Source organism: Telopea speciosissima, chromosome 6 (assembly GCF_018873765.1).
Source record: "Telopea speciosissima isolate NSW1024214 ecotype Mountain lineage chromosome 6, Tspe_v1, whole genome shotgun sequence".
Taxonomy (NCBI): Eukaryota; Viridiplantae; Streptophyta; class Magnoliopsida; order Proteales; family Proteaceae; genus Telopea; species Telopea speciosissima.
Window position 1 is genome coordinate 32,472,512 of NC_057921.1, and position 21,087 is coordinate 32,493,598.

The window sequence follows — 21,087 nt, forward strand, 5'->3', positions numbered from 1 at the left end:
ACTAACTATTCCAGAGTCCTCAAGGTATTTGGCAAACAAGCTCTTAAGCTGTCTAGCATCGCCATGTCTGCCATAATACTCACCCCCATGATCAGATCTAACAATTTTAATAACTTTCCCTAACTATTTCTCAACTTCAGTCCTAAAAATCTTGAACTTGTCAAGAGATTCAGACTTTTCTTTAATTAAGTACAGGTATCCATATCGGGAATAGTCATCTGTAAAAGTGATGAAATAAAATTTTTTATATAATGTGGCTGAAAAGGGACCACCGATGTCAGTGTGAATGACCTCTAACAGGTCAGAACTACGGACTGCAGTTTTCTTCTTTATTTTGGTCATCTTTCCCTTACAACAGTCTACACAAGTTTCTAGATCACTTTCGAGAGTAAGCAGGATGTCAGAGTTTATCAGCCTTTCCACTCTTGCCTTAGAAATATGACCTAGCCTCTTATGCCACAATGTGAAAGACCGTTATTTAGGTAAGGGTCTTTTAGAAACAACGCTTTCAACATTATCGGAGACGTAGATATCAATGGGAGGCAAACACAATATGTACAATCCGTTGGACATAAAGCAGGAACCAACTTTAGTTGAATTAAAAAATAAATTAACCATAGTATTCTTTATTTCAAAATAGAAACCACTAATGTCCAAAACTGAAATCGAAATTAAATTCTGCCTAAAGGACGGTATATAAAAAGTGTTCTTTAAAGTCAATTTAAAACTAGAATCTAATAATAAAATGACATCTCCCACGAACTCTACGTCAGAATGTCCATCATTTTCTACGATCAGCCTTGATTCATCCTTGTTTGGCCTTCTCCGATTTATGAACCCCTGTATGGTAAAAGTAACATGGTTAGTTGCACCGCTATCTAGCCACCAAGAACTGGATGGGACTTCTGATAGATTGGATTCACAAACAAAAGCCAAAGAATCATTACCTGATGGCTGTTTGGGCTTGAGTAACCAAGCCTTGTATTTGTCGCAGTCCTTCTTCATGTGACCCTTCTTCTTGCAAAAGAAGCAGCGATCACTCTCTTTCTTCAAAGAGTCTTTCTTGGGTCCCAAATTGTTAGTTTGATCGGACTGTTTATTGGCAGACTTATGAGTATGGTTTTTAGACTTTTTACTCTTACGGGCTTTGGAAGTAAACAGGGCAGTAGGTTTTTTCTCTTTCTTCAGTTTATCTTCCTCAGACACAACCCTAAAAATTAGGTCATTAATGCTCTAGGCTCCATCTTGGGAAATGTAGTTGGTTTTTATGATGTCAAATTTAGAAGGTAGGGTATTTAAGGCTTGATGGACAATTAGGGCATCTGGAAGAGGAATGTCTAAGGCCTTGAGTTTAGTTTGGTAATCAACCATCCTAATAATGTAATCCATAACACCCCCAGAACCATCATATTCCATATTAAATAACCCTTGCAGAATTGTCCCAATCTTAGCATTCGATGAAACTTTGTATCTCTTGGAGATTGCATCTAGCAATTCCCTGGCAGTACATTTCTCAGGCAGACCACTTTTTAGGTGTTCTGGTAACGACCTCTTTATGGACAGTATACTGAGTCGATTACTCTTTTGCCATGCAGCATGCACAGACTTTTCATCCTCAGTACTATCAGCAGTTAGATCCATTGGTGTATCCATAACAAGGGACGTGTGCACATCTGCCATTTCCATAGCAAACATAATGTCCTCTTTTCACTTCTTAAAGTTTGACCCAGTGAGGAGCTCAATAGTAACCATGTTATTATTGACAGAGAAGGTGACTGAAAATTTAAATAATGAACAGTACAATAATTAAAATGATGCAAGTACAGCTTGAAAACTTTATGAGCTAATGAGAATTTTACATACATCATTGTGAAAATACCTTTGGGCTGAATTCTCAATATGCAATTGTAAAAATCCCTACATACCAGTGGTCATGGGAATACAGCTCAACTTTCAAAATCCACCACCTTTGGGTGTGCAGAATTCTAGGGTCAGCCTATTCACATGCATACTGTATATGTACTCCTTCAAATACCAATACATGATCACCACCTTTGGGTGTATGACCACACATCAGAGTTGAAGGACATCCCATAACTGTATAAGATCGGTGTTTCACAAATCCAACAAGGAATGTCACTTTGGCGGCTGCATCCTGTCGAAAACATGAAACCCTTTTTCGGGATTTTCCAAAATTACTTACATCCTTAAACAATGTGTTATTTTATAATTTATGACAAGGGGCTTTAAATATCTTAAAATTAACACAAAAATAATAATAATTCTGTTCATCAAGGTAGGTATTCCAGCAAGTCAGAAATTGGTTCGGTTCCCAATAGAACGAACCGATAAATTATATAAAAGGGCATGCATCAAAAGAATACCAAAAATATTTAAAATATGCATATGTGATCAAAACAGAGGGCACCACTGTGTAGAGCACAAAAAAATAGAGCCAACGTAAAAAATGAGACCCCAAACGGAGTCTCATAGCCCCCAGAAAGCCCGGTCAAAGTTTTTAGCCCAAAACTGTTGACTGTACTGGTTTGACCGGTCTGAATGGTCAAACCGGTTCAGGCAAATCAAATCAGTTCTAAAACAAACCCGATTCAATCAGACCGGTTCACTTATGGTCCAACAGGGTTCGGGGCAACCTTGATCGGGTTAAAAAATCCGGGTCATCGGGTCGGGTCTGCGCATGTTAGCAAACTTATATACCTGGCAGGGGCGCACGATAGCAAAACCCCAGAAATCCTTTTTTTTTTTTTTTTATAAACAACTGTCGGCGAGTGAGATCACCTGCGACTGTCGCCGACGCGTGAGGGCGCGTCCAGCGGTATTCGGCTGTGATCCACCCACCAAAATTTCTATTTTTCCATCCTCTATCCTCCCATATGATCAGATTCGGTTTTCGTCGGCTAAAAAAATCGGCAGTGTGCCATGTCCGTACGGATTTTTTAAAAAATTGAAAAAAAAAACCCTAAAACCTTGATTCGAATCGAAAAAATTTCTATTCCCTTATTATGTTCTGTTATTTTGAATCATATAGGTTCAAGAACGAATCTATGGGGGCTCTGATACCACATGTTAGAATAAATCAATCCGAATAGGGACAAAATCCCAAAAGTCAGGATCTCCATAGGGCGTTCAAGAACACAATCAAATAACTAATAGAAAACAGGGATAGAACCACCAACCTTGTTTCGCATCCATAGTGATGATGATTGCAGCAGAAAATAAAGAACAAAGATCTAGGTGCTTCCCCTGTTTTCCCAAAGTAACTGGCTTGATGAGAATACCGAATGCGCAGGGACGACGAACAATGAATATCTCCCTCTCTTTCAAGAATGCACTCCTCAATAGCAATTGAGAATAATAAGTTGTGATGGGTAGAGGGGGGACCTAGCTCTCCTTATATAGTAATCCTTATATGGTCTGACTCATCACAGTCCCAATAGGAATCTATCTGGCCCATACTAAGCCAGTCCACATTAGACTTCTAATATAACTTAATGACCCCACTTTATTAGACCAAAACCCTAATTAACCTGGTTTAGGGATTTAATTATATCCATATGAAATTTTATTAAAACTAAAATTCTAACAACCGAAACACAGAATAATATGAAAGATAGAAAAAGAAAATTTCTCTACAACTAGAACTCAATTTAAAAATAAAGGAGGACATCTATGTAATTTCAGAGAGAGAGAGAGAAGCAGGGTCAGAGAAGAGGCACAGAGAGACAAAGAGACGTCGTGCTTCAACACGCCGCTGCTTCAACACCGGTGAACGGCCATGAGAGAACCAGGTTAGGAAATGGAGTAAAAATCAAAGAGAGAGAGAGAGAACCAGGGTCAGGGAAGGGGCACAGAGAGACAAAGCGACGTCGTGCTTCAACACACTGCTGCTTCAACGCCGGTGAATGGCCATGCAAGAACCAGGTTAGGGAATGGAGTAAAAATCAAAAAGAGAGAGAGAACCAGGGTCAGGGAAGGGGCACAGAGAGACAAATGACACTGTGCTTCAACACGCCGCTGCTCCAACACGCCACTGCTTCAACGCCGGTGAATGGCCATGTGAGAACCAGGTTAGGGAATGGAGTAAAAATCCAAAAGAGAGAGAACCAGGGTCAGGGAAGGAGTAAACCCTTTTTTTACCTTCGTTAGGTAAAACTATTTGGTAAACCACACAGTTAGGTTCAGGGTATGGTTAGGTTATCTAGGGTCAGGGTAAGGGTTTAGTTAACTAGGGTTAAATAACAACTTAAAAAATAAAATTTTAATTGTGACCGTTAGATTAGCTTTAGCCATGTGTCATGATTATAGGGGGTACTTACAGGAACTAATAGATTAGGGAACTTGAGAGGAGGAAAATAAGATCCCACCTCATGCTTCTTATGGGAATTGAAATTGGATTCCATCTCATATTTGAAAAAGAGAATAAAAAAAATGGTTGTAGAAACCAAACTAAGAGTGAGTCAACATTAATCCAGCCAACCTCGAGATTTAAGTAGCATTAAGCCAGTCAATTCACCTACAAGATTGGGAACCTAAAGACTGTCCTAATTCCGGCTAAGCTGTTTCCTATTGTCTTTTTTTTTTCTTTCTAAAACCTCTTCTGGATGGGACGGTGACTTTCATCCACACAAACATTCATGTTATTCTTCCTTTTCTTATCAATGTGGCGCTCAAGCTATTCTATGACTCGATAGAAACCAAGTGAAATTCAATAGTAAAACCTTTGGTTCCTCATGTATGCATTCCGACACAACACTCTAAATTGATAATATTCTAAGTAATTTTCTGAAAGCAACATGAGGTATGAGGGTGGAGGGTGGAGGGTGGAGGGTGGAGGGTGGGGGGTGGTGGGGGGAGCTCTCAGTTGACGTTACATCAACAAGAGTACACAAGATGCATGAAAAGTAGATGAATGCAATCAAGAAGGAAACTTTATAAAAAATCAAAGGGAAGCAGTTTTCTGTACGGGAGTGTGGCCTACATTAGTACTCCCATGTGTCTACCTCTCTCCTTCTTAAAATAAGGGGCAGAGGTGTCTTTTCACATGGGGAGGAGAGAGATAGACATACGCCAGCACTCCCGGACAGAGAACTTTATCCTAAAATGAAAATAAGGCATTTGTTGGTAGAACGAAATTTTGCAGTTACACTTGTAGCAGGAAGGCTGGCATCCAAGAAAATGGGATCTTAAAGGGTATTTTGGAAAATATTAAAATCTAGGAGGGTATTTATGAACCCAAAGGGAAAGTTAATTATTCCATTTCCTTGGCTACCAGCCTTGTAAGTCACCCTCCAACCCTGCTTCTAAGGCCCTCCATCCACATCAAGGAACTTGATCTTATCGTAGAGATCCTTCGTCGTGATGTCGGCAATAGTAGCAGAAGCGACTTCATTTCTGCCCTCCAACAAGGGGGTTTTCGATAAACTGGTTTTCTGAACTTGGGTTGATGGTAATTTCTGGGTCTTAAAGGAGTAGAGAGAGATTTTGGGACACCATAGTGGAAGACAACAACGATGAAGAAAAGAACGGAGACCGACAGGCCAATAGTGAAGAAGTTTGTGAAGATGAAATTACGAAGACACTGTGAAAAAAAATATAGTTTTCTATGGCTCGGAAGGGGATTCATCTTACTAATTAAGGTTGAGAAGAGAAGAGATAAAAAGAGAGGGAGAGAGAGAGTTCTTACCACATTTTAAAAAAAAAAAAAAAGAGAGAGAGAACCGTCTTGGCAATACTAAAACTGAGATTAGGAAGGTAATTGTGGGAGAGAGAATTCGGAAAGATATAGATTGAGGTGGGCGGCCATATTAGGAGTGGGATACTTTAGAAAGACAGAGAGCGCACCGTGAGAGAGAGCAACAAGGGAAGGGGGGGGGGGAGGGGGGAAAGAGTTTTGGAAGTAAAAATGAAAGTGGGAAAGAAAAATAGAAAAAAAAAAAAAAAAAAAAAAAAAGGGAAAGTGGGAGAGAGAGTATAAAAAGAATGAGAGATGAAGAAGAGAACGTGAGAGGTGAGAGGTGAGAGGTGAGAGGAGAGAGGTGAGAGGAATAAAGAAATTAATTTTTTAATGAATAATTTGAATATTAAAAAAAATAGAAAGGATACCAACATTTTGGGAAAAATAAAAAAGATGAAAAACATATAATGGAAAAGATAAGGTATTTAAATAAAAATGAAAGGTAAAGTAGTCAAGCGAAAAAATAGCCACGAAGTATGCATTTGTGCACTTATATAATAATACGACATATAAAAAAGTGATGGTATCTTTATTTTTTTATCCATGTGCTGGTCCTTTTGGCACACACACGAGAAAGTTTGGTCAAACATCTTTTATTTTTTGCCTTAAAATTGACTTTTTAGGTTTAATGTTGGGCCAAGTTGGCCCATGCTGAGGCCTAATATATATAGGGAGGAAGTTCTCTGTGTAGCAGTGCAGGCTGCGCCCAGACACATGGGCTGCCCATTCAAGGGGGCAGGATGGTCATTTTGCCCACCCTCATGTGTCTGGGTGCAGCCTGCACTACTGCATAGAAAACATTTGACTATATATATATATATGGGAAAAAGATCTCTGTCCGGGAGTGTGGCCTACGCCAGCACTCCCATGAGTCTATCTCTTTCCTTTCCATCTGAAAAGACATTTCGGCCCCCTTGTTTTAAGGAAGAGAGAGATAGATACGGAGAGTCTTGGCATGTAACCACACTCCTTATTTAAAACTACTTCCCTATATATATATATATATATATATATATATATATATATATATATATATATATATATATATATATGAAAGTGATGGAAAATTTATTCTTGTATCCATGTGTTGATCCTTTTGGCACACACACAATTTTTTCCCTATTGGCCTAAAAATTGACATTTGAGGATTAATTGGGTCAGGTTAGCCCATGTTGAGGCCAGAGAGTGCTCTCCCCCCCACCCCCCGTGCGTGCCTAGAAGGGCGCATCTAAAACCCGACTCAAGCTCTGCCTCATAACAATTTGGCCGAGCCCAATCTATTCAACTATTGGGCATAGTGGTGGTTTTTGGTCCAAGACTTCAAATGGCGTGCCTGCCAAAATTTTCCATTGTGAGGGTACTCTACTAATTGATATGAACGAGTTTCCTTCAGGTCTTTAATGATTTATAATTTCAATTTTTTTGCGGATTTATTACAACACTTAGGAAATAAAATATTTATAAATTTGAAACTAATTCCTAAATCTTGATTTTCATAAAAGTTCCTTGAAACTTAATCTTCAATTTGAACCCTTCAATCCTTCATGACTTTGATCTTCCTGAAGTAAAGCTTGAGTCTTTCAATTTGGCTTCTCAGCTTCATGCCACTTCTCATTCGAGCTTTCTGGATCTTCCACTGAAATGCTTGCTGATGTCTCTATCCACTTGCTTGAGCTAGCTTTTCATACAATATTTGCTGCTTGAGATGGTAATAATTAAACCATCCGTACTTATATTTTTATAACAACAAACATTCGTTAGTATCATTACAAACATATTCTTTATATTTTACGATCAAAGATTTTGTGCATAGCCGTGCACCCGTGGGATTGGGACAATAAGGGTTAAAATGACCAAACTCTTCCTATTTGACGAATGGTTCTTCTTACATGTACGACCGTGCATGAACCCCTTTCCCATATAATATCTCAACATTCAGCTCCTTTTTGTTGATGACAAAACTAGTGTGTCAAAATTTTGGGCATACAAGCCATGCCATATTTGATATATTCAATGAATTGATACCAATTATTGAATAAGTAACTAAGAGCCCGTTTGGTAACACTTCGAAAGAATGTTTCTAGTATTTTTTTGTGCTACTGATACAGATAAACGAAATCTATTGTTTGATATGTCGGGTCTGTTTTTCTGTTTTATAAAAACAAAACGGGCAATAAAAACAACCAAAACACCTTTCTGAGAAACACCAAAACCCTTGAGCCCGCTTGATAATCTTACGAGAAACAGTTTCTGGTGTTTTTCCGTTCTGAGAAACAGAAAAACACCTAAAAATCGTTTGATAACGAAGTGTTTTTTGTTACTGTTTTGGGAAACATAAATCAAAATTTATGCTCCCTGAAAGACTTTTGACAGAAAATGTTGGACATGTTCTGTCGTTTCTTGGCTAAAAATTGGAAAAGTGTACCCGATAAAAACTCCTATATTCATTCACTATGCTCTTTTGTAAAATTGGAAAAGTGTGCCAAACATATCCTTTTGTTAATTTTTTTTTTTTTAAAAAAAAAAGGGGGTTTTGCTTGTTTCCGCTCCCTGAAAGACTTTTGACAGAAAATGTTGGACATGTTCTGTCGTTTCTTGGCTGAAAATTGGAAAAGTGTGCCCGATAAAAACTCTTATATTCGTTCACTATGCTCTTTTGTAAAATTGGAAAAGTGTGCCAAACATATCCTTTTGTTAATTTTTTTTTTTTTAAAAAAAAAAGGGGGGTTTTGCTTGTTTCCAAGAAAGGGTTTACCTAGCGGGTCAGAAAGGGTTTACCTAGCGGGTCAAAAACAGTTCCTCAGCACAAAAAATGAAAAAATTGTTTTGCTGTTTCTCAGCACATAACCAAAACAGAAACACCCGTAAGGTTATCAAGCAGGCACCTCGTTTCAAAAATCTGAAATGTTTTCATTGAACAAAAAGAGGGATTCTCCAAACTTATGCCCAATAATTTCAGCTCTCCTCTACAAAAGCTCCCTCATCTCCAAAAGCTCACAGCCATCGTCTTCTCTACCGAGAAACCCAGTGAAGGCATCGCCTAAGTAGATCGAAGCTACATTGATGCTTCCTATGCTTCTGTGAGATCCTTCGGCAAACTTAGGTAAGCCCTATGTCTTCTTCTTCTTCTTCCTCTGCTCATCTTCTTCTTTTTATTACTTATTTTTTCTTGCTATTTAGGTCTGACTTATGCTTAAATATTATACTTTGATTTTGTAGAAACCCTAAATCCAAGATTTTGAAAATTTTATGGACTGCGATAGTTACTTACACAGACCCAGAGAATCATTTTAGAAATCTTATGATTAGTGATATTTACATTCAAAGAAACAAGAAAGTAGAATGAATTTTTTTTTGAACTATGATATTTACTTTCACAGAACCAAAGCATTTTGAAAAATTTATGCATTGTGATAGTTACTTTCATGGAACCAAGGCACCACTTGATAACGTTACCAGCTGTTTCTGTTCTGGAAATGTGTTGGGAAACACCAAAACATTTTTTTGTTTCTCAGTTCAGTTTTTTTCATTTTCTTTGCTGAGAAACCATTTTTTACCTGCTTAGTAAACCTATTCTGGAAACGTTTCCAGAAGACAATTGAAACACCATTGGTGCTTAATAAAATCTGTTTCTGGGAACATGTAATGTGACCAGCTTTAATAATATTTGTCTTGAATAATATCCTTTAGATAATAAAAGTTAAAATAAACATTGTAATTAAAATATCTTCCCTATTTGATATTAATTACGATAATGCCATTTATTTTAAAATTATACCTAAAAAAGACTTGTTACATTTCTTTGTCAATTATTTTAAATGGAATGCTATTTATTTACATTTATTTTAAAGAAGGGGTAATGGATCAGATTACAAATCAGAAGCTTCACAATGGCATTCCATTTTATTCATAAACAGGATTTGTATGGGAGAGTATAGTCCTGTCTATCTGATTGAAAAAATCAGTCTCAATATATAATTCTCATACGTGCATCTGATTCTCAAATGGCTACTGAAAATATTTTACATTTTTCACTGCACCATCAGGTTAATAGATGAACCAAAAAAGATGTATTAACACTATACATGTAAAAAGCTAGAGAGTGCAACTTACATGAGCATGTTTCCTCTAATCACAGCCAAAAAAAAAAAATGTTGGATGAATCCTGCAGGCCCTTCATTTAAAATGCATGCATGAGATCACCCTCACCCTCACAAGGACGATTCGATTCAAAAAAAGAAGAAGAAGAAGGAGGTTGGGCATGCCGTACTTACTGTAGTCATCATCTGCTACTCCACAAGAAATTTTTTTTTTCTAAATCTTCATGATCATCAGCCTCAATAACTGACTACTAATTAATATGGTTATTACTGAAACTTTTTCGTTTAATTATATCTGCCTTTGTTCAAGCAATATTTCTGATCTCTTGTGTGTGACTCACCTAATTCATCATTCCAAAAGACAGAATCAAGTAATTAGATTATTTTCTTTTGGGGTTTGGTTGGTTGATTGGTGGGTTTGTACGAAGGGAGAGTTGATAAGCAGGAAAGGAGAGAGAAAGGAATCAAAGATAAGGTATACACCAATTAAAGGAAGTATAGAAAAGCTATTAGGGTGGGTCGAAATATGCCATGCCACACATGGGCAATGCCACACATGGGCTTGCCTGCAAAACTTATAGATTAGGTAATATGCCATGCCACACATGGGCTCACTAGTACTTCTTCCCCAGCTTTTCTGCTTAAAATCTTAACTCCCTCTCTGCTGCTATTTCTGTCTCTCCTTTCCCTCATTGCTTTCCTCCTATTATGGAATTAACGGGTATTGTCAATTCTCTTGAGCACAAATCCATGTTGGTCACTGGAGCTGCTGGCTTTCTAGCAAAAAGTAGGAATCATCATCTGCCTCTCCCTCGCTCTCTTTTTCAGTTTATGTGGCTGGAGAACAGGCAGGGCTTATAATGGAGAAACCATTCAGGATGGGTGAAACATTGAATGGGATACCTGGGTTAGACATAGAAGAGGAGCTGAAGCTTGTGGAGGAAAAGATGAAGGAGTTAAGGGCCTTGGGAGCTCCCAAATCAGTTGAGACATTTGCCATGAAAGAATTGGGAATAAACAGGTTTGATTTCAAATGTTTATTTATGATTGACTGATAAAGTTTGACCTTCATCTGAGAAGATTGATTTTTTGGGTTTGCTTGGGATCTTGCAAGGGAGGTGTGTAGCCTGAACCTAGTTCATCCTACCTACCTCTATTGATTTTTTGTGGAACTGCAGATCCACTTGAAGGAAATATAATTCAGCCAGCAAATATTCGTCCACTGCAGTTCTGCTGTTGCACACTTACTCAAAGAACAGCACAAAGACACACAAGTATGCATCACATCTCCTATCACTTTTATGAACATTGCTGTACTCCTATTATTATTATTATAACTTATAAGTCTATACCTACCTTAAAGCTGAAAACCCATCAACACCTAACAAGGAAAGCAAAGTAAAGCAAACAGGGAAAAAGAAGACATTCCCCACAAAATCAACTTCAGATTTTAAGGATAGAAATTAATAGAGAGTGACACAGAGAGATCGTTGAACCAAGAGGTAGCTAAGGCATTTGGAGGGGTAATGACCAACCCTACAACTAAGAATAGAGGCTAGGAGTCATTCCTCTCGCAGCAAACATGATTCCATGGTGGAAATTTATCCTAGGGCCCAATACACCTCCAAACAAAGTAGGAAAAGCATCAAGTAAAGGATTTTCTGATCAGAATATCTAAGCATAATGGACTGCCAGTGAGAGACATGAATCTCATTGTTTGGCACCACAAAGCATCGTGTAGGCTCAAGTCAGCCTTCAACAGAAATTTAACGCTTCCAGGGCCAAATGACAAGGTAGAGGGTGATGGTATCCCTTTAACCAATGCCCATTGGTTCTCAGAACGACATACTGGAACCACAATGATAAACAGAGAAAATTACAGGTAAAATAAAGCGTTTGAGCCAGTTCCATGACTTCACACCACAGAGCTAACAAACTATTACACGACTGTGCAGCCCATAATAGAGAGTGACACGGAGAGATCATTCTACTCAGCCCTTAACAATTTCATCAAAAAACCCTAAGAAATCCTTACCTTTCGGTTGTTGAACTTCCTCGATCTACCAGCAGAGGGCTTACAGTAGGTGACTCTACCAATTTCTGAGACAAAATGGGTGAAAAAATCAGCCCTATAGTTCCCAAACAGAGAGTGACACACACACACACAGAGAGAGAGAGAGAGAGAGAGAGAGAGAGAGAGAGAGAGAGAGAGAGAGAGAGAGAGAGAGAGATGAGAAGAGAGAGAGTGAGTGAGCCAGAGAGAGATGAGCAAGAGAGAAAGTTGCAGGTTGGTCCAGAAACACAGATTGACATAGAGAGAGTGAGTGAGAGAAAGCGAGATAGTGAGAGAGAGAGTGAGAGATAGTGAGAGAGAGATGAGGTACCTTGAGAGTTGCAGGTTGCTGCAAAAACGTCTCCCTTCAGATCATCTGCAGGAGAGCGAGAGAGTGAGAGAGTGAAAGACAGGAGAGAGCTCCGCTGTGAAGAAGAGGACTTTTTGTGAGAGTGAAGAGTGTTTAGGTTTTGGTCGATCGATTTTATTGGGAACAAGTTGTGTAAACTTGTGCTGAGCAATAAGTCTTCTGGGAAGTAGAAATTTTGATTTATCCACCAGAGAACAATTTCTATGGAACAATGTTTATCAAGCACTTTTTAGGTGTTTTTCTGTTTCTCAGAATAAAAAAACATCAGAAACAGTTTCTGGGAAGGTTATCAAGCGGTGCCCAAGTAATCAAAATTTTATGAACTGCGATATTTACTGTCACAGAACCAATAGATCATTAAAAAAAAAAATAATCGATGAACGGTGACACTTCACTGACATATACAAGCATTTAAAAATCTTATGATTTGTTATATATATTTAAAAAAAACGACTCATATTCCAAGTCTCGAAACATATTCAATTAAAACTCTAATGGGAGTGGAGGTTTGACACACCCTCACTCGGAAGTAGGGCCACATGCCTTCCAAAAAAATGCTAGACAAAAGTTGTGTATATAGGTGGACCCTTAAGGTATTTTGTTCACCAATCAAGTTTTAGCCTAATTCGAGATTGCTAATTGAAAAAATAAAATAATAAAAAAAGGCAAAAGTTTCTATGCACAACCATGCATGTACACAATATGCATTAAATAATTGAATTGACATAAATACCAATCCAAAATGATATAAAAACCCCTACCCCTCTTATTTGGAGTTGATGGGAGAATCTTTTGTGTATGAATACCTTTCCATAAAAAGGGGAAAAAGATCTCTACTTGGTGGCGTTTCCTACGCCTTCTCATAGGGCAACGTGAGAAGATGCCTCTACCCCCTAGTTAGATACCCGGGCGTGCTCACTCATTGGCCTAGATGCTTGTGTAGAGACAAGTAAAGATCTCTTGCCCCCTAAAAAAATAAAAATAAAAAACTACATTAGGGTGGATAGCCATCCATATATAAGATGAATTTTGGAAAAATTACATGATTAGCTACTTTTGGGTTTTCATTTACAAAACTGTCCACCCTATGTTTGAGATAACAAAAACAGACAAAAACAAATTAAGGTTTACAAAACTGGACAAAATAGTGTCTCTCCCTCTCACACTTACTTTTTTAGATATTTTTACCCCTATCATTGCCTTCTCGCCTAGGCATTTTTCGTTCCCTACAACCCTACCCCTGTCCCAGCCACCGCCATTCTCTGCTACCTCAAGTAACAAAGGAAAAAACAAAAAAAAATTTTCAGAGGGGAAATGCCGAGGAAGGAAGAAGAGTCACTGTTGTGTCTAGTTTTGTAAAACTAAACTTGTTTTTATCTATTTTTGTTATCTCAAACATAGGATGGACAGTTTTATAAATGAAAATCTAAAAGTAGCTAATCATGTAATTTTCCCATGAATGTTTTTTGGTAAGAAAGTATCCCTATATAAGATGATGTGCCTAAAAAAATTTAATATGTGGTCAATCCACCATCATTTCCTTAACATCCAATCAATCGTTAAGAAATATTGTGATCCTCATTATTCCACTTTTGAGTGAGCGGCATATGTTGGAATATTTATTAATCGTCATTAATCTGTGGAGAGGTCAAACTGATATCGTTGGTAGGTAGTAGGTACTCACTCAATGATACAAAAGAAAATCATAGGGGTAGTTTCGTCAAATGAGAAATACAGTGGCTTCCTTATATTCTCAATTATTCCATCGATCGATCCTGAATCAATTCCTCCGTTAACGGCCCTGGATAGTTCATACTTCGTAAATTCCTCTTTTTTTTTGTTTCCTTCGATTCTGCAAGATCGAACCTGGGTCTGTAAAATTTTAGGCATGGGTTCGATCAACTGGGAGGACGAATCTTACTCCGTCTATGAAGATTTTGCTGCTCTTCCCTTCTTCGTTCTGTTCTTTCCAACGATACGCTTCGTTCTTGACAGATTCGTCTTCGAGGTATGTTTCATTAGCTAAATTCCTTAATTTTTATTTTTGTTTTTATATTATCTGTAGATTATGGATGTGTTGGACTGTGATTTTAAAGTTGATTCATCTAATTTCCTCCTCCCCCCTACTAATAATCCTTATTGTCTGATAATATGTTTTGATCATTGGTACTAGTTTAAGATCCAGAAAGTCCAATGTTGGTTTTTCTGTTCTTCATCTCGATGAGTATTTAGATATGTAAATGTTTCACTTAGCTATATATTGATAGGTGGAGAACCTGATTTTATGTTGTTACTTGTTTAATTTGAGCTCTGAGTAGGAAACCATATCATGGACTTCAGTGTGAAATTAAGTAAGAAGATGTGAATTGAGAGGGTCTAGCCAATTTCTATTAGAACAATATCTCATTACATTCTGTATAATAGCTTTGTCTATGTCATGTGCACATGGACTTCTCAAGTGGATATCATGTTTAACAGCTTATGTTTTCCATGTTCGAGTGCTTGGTGACTGTTCCTTTTACTGGTCTGTAAAATGCTTTGAGTTATGCTTATTGTTTGGGTAATTGGATGAAGATATTGTGCAAGTTTTTGGGTGATAATCATGGCCATGTCAGTCTCCAGTATTGATATCTTATAACAAATTGGATATGATTCAGATCCAATTACGGGTTACAAGTTTGGCTTGTGGCTATATAAATTCCTCAATTTTAAATCTAAAACTTCAACGTTTTCTCAAGTTCTGTTCTAACCAGTCATTTGGACATATTTTTTTTGTGGAATTTTTTTTTTTTCTTCAAGTTTAGGTGCTTTTCTTAAATATTTTAAAGGTAGTTGTTATTTTGTAAAAGTATTGTCTAGAAGGGATGGAATTCAAGTTCTGATATGTAACTTGGCCATCACTGGACAAATATAAGTTACTACCAACTGGGACTACTAACACTGACTTCTATATAAATTGTATGATCACTCCACCTCATGTATTAGTATCTATTATTCCCCTGGTTTTTGCTCCTTAATCCAAATTACTTGTTTGAAAGTTTAAACCCTGTTTTTTCCCCCTCAGCTAGGTTTGTCCAGTTCCCGCCCTCCTTTATATTCACTTGGTTGATGCTTGTCCTATTTTTCTATGCCCATCACATAATGGACTGCAGATGATGCTCCCACAATCCAATGCTTCTGATTGTAGGAATTACAGAATCCAGGGCTGGATATTATAATTTTCCATCTAGACGGAACATTTTCAACACTGCTTATTTTATAAATCCAGTAACCACAGTTTCTGATAGCTTTAATTATTGCACTGCTCAAACTATGGCATCCACTGATCCTATCAGAAAGGGTGAGTTGATGCTAGGGTCTTGCCTTACCGTGATTGCTCAGTTGTTAACCGAGCTAAACCATTCCCACCGTCTTCCTTTTGAAACGAATACCCGAGAATGCCATACACAAATGCTGGTATACAAGTGTTCAAAATGTCGTGTGAAAGGGGGAGCATGTGTGTAAGAGTTCGCTAATGATACAAATTTTAAGGTTTAATGCAGCCCAGAACATATCTATGTTTGCATGTACACGTATATTTAAGCTTCATCAAGTTAAAATATAATAGATGGCATAGTTGTCACGGTGGCATGGCAGTCCAAGGCGGTAAAGCGGCCGCCTAAGCGGTAAAGGCGGTCTAGTGTTAGTTTTCCCCCTCTCCTCCCCCAAACACTCAGTACATGATGGCATGATGCATCATAGTATCATACCTTATATCATTGAAAATTAAATTTAAGCCACCTCAAGTCATCAAAATGAAAAATCATACATGACACATAAAAATTCAGAATAATCCAAAAAAAGTCAAAAATCAAGACATAAGCTACTAAACTATAAAGAAGAAGAAGAAGAAGTTATAAAAAAAAAAAATAAAAAAAAAACAGAGAAGAAGCAGCAGTTAAAAAAAAAATCAGAGAAGCAGCAGTTTAGTGCGTTACAGAGAAGAAGCAGACAGCATTAACCAAGCAAAAAAAAAAAAAAAAAAGAACAGAGAAGAAGCAGCAGTTTAGTGCGTTACAGAGAAGAAGCAGGCAGCATTAACCAAGCAAAAAAAAAAAAAAAAAGAACAGAGAAGAAGCAGCAGTTTAGTGGTTACAGAGAAGAAGCAGGCAGCAGTTAATCAAGCAAAAAAAAAAAAAAAAAAAAAAAAAAGAGAAAAAAAAAGAAAGAAGCAGCAGCAGTAGGCTTTACAGACCACAAACTTACAGAGTACAGAGAAGAAGCAGAAGAAGCATCAAAGTTAACATTTACCAAGCAAAAAAAAAAAAGAGAAGAACAGAGTTACAGAAAATAAACAGAGATGCAGGCGTTAAAATTGTTTTTTTTTAAAAGGAAAACACTCAAACAGAGAAGAAGAAGACTAGGGAGTACCGGAGTAGGGACTTACCTTTCCGGAAGAGTCGAGTTGCTGTTGGGGGGAAGCAGTAGCAGGCGTTAGAATTTAAAAAAAAGGAAAACAGAGTTATAGAGAAGTAGAAGAAGAAGACTAGGGAGTGCCGGAGGCCCAAAGTAGGGACTTACCTTGCCGGAAGACGGGAAGAGTTGAGTTGTTGTTGCCGCCTTGCCGGAACTGGAAGAGACGAAGAATTGAGGGTTGCAGACTTGTGGTTGCACAAAGGCCAGAGAGAAGTCGAGGGTTTTAGTTTGTTTTAGGGATTTTACTTTTTACTTTTTCGAGTTTAGAGTTTTTAAGTTTTTAGTTTTAAAGCTTATTTATCCCATGTTGCAGCGTACATTAAAATCCTTATACACAAACCAATAAAAATCAAACAAAAAGAATAAAATAAAATGCATTAAAAAATCAAAAAACAAAACATGAGCAATGAATGGCGGTCAACTTGACCATATGGCGCACCAAGGTGTCGCTTTAACCGCCTTGGCGACACCTAGATGGTCAAAGCGACCGCCATTCATGACTCAAGGTAAGCGTAGCCCCGCTTAGTGCCCATATTTCCACCTTGACGCCAAGGCGCCGCCTAGGCAACGCCATGACAACTATGATAGATGGAAAACAAGGTAAGCACTTCCAATTTTGACCCATTTTGGATTTTAAGCATAGAGATGTGTAATAAAATTAATATATCAGTTTATCCTCTAGCATACTACTAAACAGTGGACTGGTTTGCTTCTAAGCACATTCCCAAGCACCTGAATTTGAGGATTATAGGTACTCCATCTTCTTAGACAATAATCTCAGAACTTGGTGTCATCCAATCTATATCGCTATTGTTTGATAACGACTTCAACTGGTACTTGCAGTGGATCAGCAATTCATGTATCGAACAATCTATACCTTCCATAAGGATTTTAATTGATATTCGTTAATGATCCTCAAATCAGCATTGCATGAGACCAATCCTTCCTATTATACCAACCCTTTAACTTTGCTCTTAGAGCATGAGTTCAGCACTGAAAGCGGGAGCTCAATCCTCACTGGAAAGATTAGGTCATAAAGGCTATAGTATACTCACTTAGATATGTACTGACACAAACACAAGATTGTTGGTGGGCTACTTTGTTATCCCACTCCAAGAACAAAAAAACTCTGGTTTCAGTTTCTGTCTTATCTATTTCTTTTGTTCTCTGTAGAATCTGAAAATTCGGAGGGTACATAGATGAGGTGAAATAAATGGGATTTGCTTCCCCTATAGGAACTTTAATCCTATCTTTTGTTATTGTTGTTCAGTTTGATGAAGTTAACTGTCTGAAATCCAGTTACCAATTCCATACAGTTTCCCTGACATACAATGTTTCGCTGCCCAACTTTTCAATTTTCTTTTAATCCTTTTTTTTTCTTTGGTGTTTGGGGAAGGGGATGGTTTATGCAGCGTTTCATGTACTCACCTTGATTTGCTATGTCTTCGAGTTTACTAGGACTTATCATTTGTCGATTGTGCTTTTTTATTTTATGAACAATTGAGAATTTTATTAAAAGAAATCAGCAGGAGAAAACCTTTTTTTTGGTCAACAATTGAGAATTTTATTAAAAGAAATCAGCATGAGAAACCTCCGGCTGAGTGAAGTATTGAAAAGGTGGTGGACTAAGCCACCAAACAAGGGAAACAGAAAATCTAGATGTGCTTAAGGACAAAATATGGGCCTCATAACAGTGACGTGTGGAACATGCAAGAAACAAATGAAAGAGAGAAAACATGAAACACAGATAATATCCATCCACAACGACACGAGAAGCCCAGACTCCAGCTTATTAAGAGCCAGGATGACAGGTAAACAATCAGAAGAAATCACCAATTAAGTGAACTGTATCTGTCTAGCAAGAAGCACTGCGTCCCGAATCACTTTGGCATCCATAGCATGGACAGAGATCTCGGTTTTGCAAGAAACCGAGACGAGTTAAGCAGGGAGTTTTAAAAATTCGTGGTTTCGGTTGGTTTTGATTGGTTTCGACCAAATTTCGAGCATATTTCGTTAGTTTCGACCTGAATACCTATATAAATTTCTCTTATCCCCATCAAAACTTGAGGAAACCCAGTTGGAAACTAGGACAAGCACTTATTTGTGGCAGAAACCAGGCAAGACACTTATTTATGCCTAATATCATGGAAGTAAATGTTTTTATTACTTAAGATATTAATCATAAATAAGCAAATACCCCCTATTTGAATCTAATAAAAATATTTAAAAAATCAAATTCTAAAAAGATAAAAAGTCGACCCCGTAGTTCAAGAACAAAAACTGGACTTTCGGCGGTAGGTGCAATTTTCAACATTATAATGCTGGGTGTTTTTTTTTTTTTTTGTTGAAATCTACAAATTTCATAATCTTAATATGGTAAAACATTGCTAAAAAACCAAAAGTGCGGAAAAATATTCATTTGTTTTGATATCGAAAAAAATATTTTCATTCAGAGCGATTTTAAATAGCAGTCACACACACCAAATTAAGTTTGACTGGAACATAACTCCTACAAAACATATGACAACAACGGAAACAAAAGCATAAAATTAAAACAAGAACAATTAATATAAACAAACTAAAAACAGGATCTGATGACCTTCTACACTTGAATATTACAACACTGTTCCATGTGGCTATTCATCGATAGCACACCAAAATATACATGGTTGTTTGAAAATACTGAACCTGAACTGTATCATCTCTTAAAGTATTTCCATCAGGTAACAAACCCATCATATACAAAACATATATGAACAATACTGAATAATTACAACATCAGAAGTAAATGAATCTAAACATCCTTTTTTTACTTGTCAGAAATGACGATTCCCTTTCCTTTCTCTACTCTTCCTTCATCTGTAAGTGGTAAATATAAAGGGGTGAGCTACAAGAAGCCCAATGAATAATATAACGTAACCATGCTACCATCCTTAGTCATAAATAAATAAGTACTACATATCAATATGAACTCATTCCCATCATAGTTATCAAGGCGTCGCCATGGCATCCAGGCTCATTGGTCGCCTTGGACGCCATGGCGGGCGCCTTGCCGCCATGGCTGTGTCGCCTTGAATTTTGACCCTCTAAAACGCCATGGTCGCCTTCCCGCCTTGATAACTATGATTCCCATAACGATACATAGCTTGTATTTCATCATTCTTTATGTTCTCTTATGCATTCTTTCTCTTTTGACATTCTTGTTCTTTAATGACCTCAATTCCCATTGTGGACACGTACACGTCTATGTGGGTATAAATACCCTCTCTGTGGATGTAAACACCCTTGCCAGAAACCATCTTTGGTGAAAAACTCAAGGATCTGGATTTCTCTATGCCAAAAACATTCCTTGGTAAAAAACCTTGTGAGTTTGGACTTCTCTATGTGTACTCCACGTGGTCATTTATTGGCCATTTCTCTTATCATTTACCCTTTCTCTTTATCATTCCTCTTTATCAGTCCTCTTAACAATACATTTATTCAACCATTCATATGTCTATGACCATGCTCTTAATAACAATATTTACATTCTCTTTAACAGTCGATTAAACAATAACCAAATCATTTCATATAATATAACTCTTCGAAACAAACATGGGCATACACATGTTACTTATTATAGAATCATCTACATTGTACTAGGATCATTACTTTTCCATAAGACACATCATTTATGCATTGCAAGCATGGAAGAAAAACTTGACTGAAACCTGTTGAAACCACCGAGTCAACTCGGTTTCGCTGGTTTTCGAGACGAGTTGAAGGGGGATTTTATAAAATCCCAGGATTCGACCAGGTTTCGATGGTTTCGACCAGTTTCAACTGGTTTCGACCATATTTCGATGGTTTCGACCATATTTTGATGGTTTCGACACATATGCCCATTGAAACTAGGGGAAACTTGGCTCGAAACTAGGACAGACAGGTATTTATGCCAGAAACCAGGCCAGAAACCAGGACATACACTTAGTTATGTCTAATATCATATAAGCAAATGTTTTTGTATTTCATTTACTTAAGATATTATTTATAAATAAGCAAATACCCTCCTATTTGAATCTAATAAAAATAGTTAAAAAATCAAATTCCAAAAGGAAAAAAAGTCAACACCCCAATTCAAGAACAAAACTGGATTTTCAACGGTAGGTGCAATTTTCAACTTTCGAATGCTAGGGTTTTTCTCAAATCTAAAAATTCCATAAATCTTTTTTTTGGGTGAATAAAAATTTCATTACTAAAAGAAGAGCAACCCTCAAATAGGAGGGAGGAAAACAAGAACCCGCACCAGAAGCTCAAACAGGGGAGCCCGCTGGAATAAGGGAGGTGGAGGAAAGGCCCCAGGATACAACAATGT

The 21,087-nt window shown here is 37.4% G+C and overlaps 1 protein-coding gene across 3 annotated transcripts in view; it reads left to right on the forward strand.

The window, feature by feature from the left end:
• The first annotated feature begins 14,088 nt into the window (after window positions 1–14,088).
• LOC122665077 (ceramide synthase 1 LOH3-like) overlaps window positions 14,089–21,087 on the forward strand; it is a 36,191-nt gene continuing 29,192 nt past the window's right edge. For 2 of the 3 annotated variants that reach the window (XM_043861138.1, XM_043861137.1), the window contains exon 1: window positions 14,093–14,286. In XM_043861138.1, coding sequence (XP_043717073.1) covers window positions 14,167–14,286 — 120 coding nt within the window. In that variant the 5' untranslated portion in view covers window positions 14,093–14,166. Of the gene's footprint in view, window positions 14,287–21,087 lie in introns of all 3 variants that reach the window. The other variant, XM_043861139.1, reaches the window with a different exon arrangement.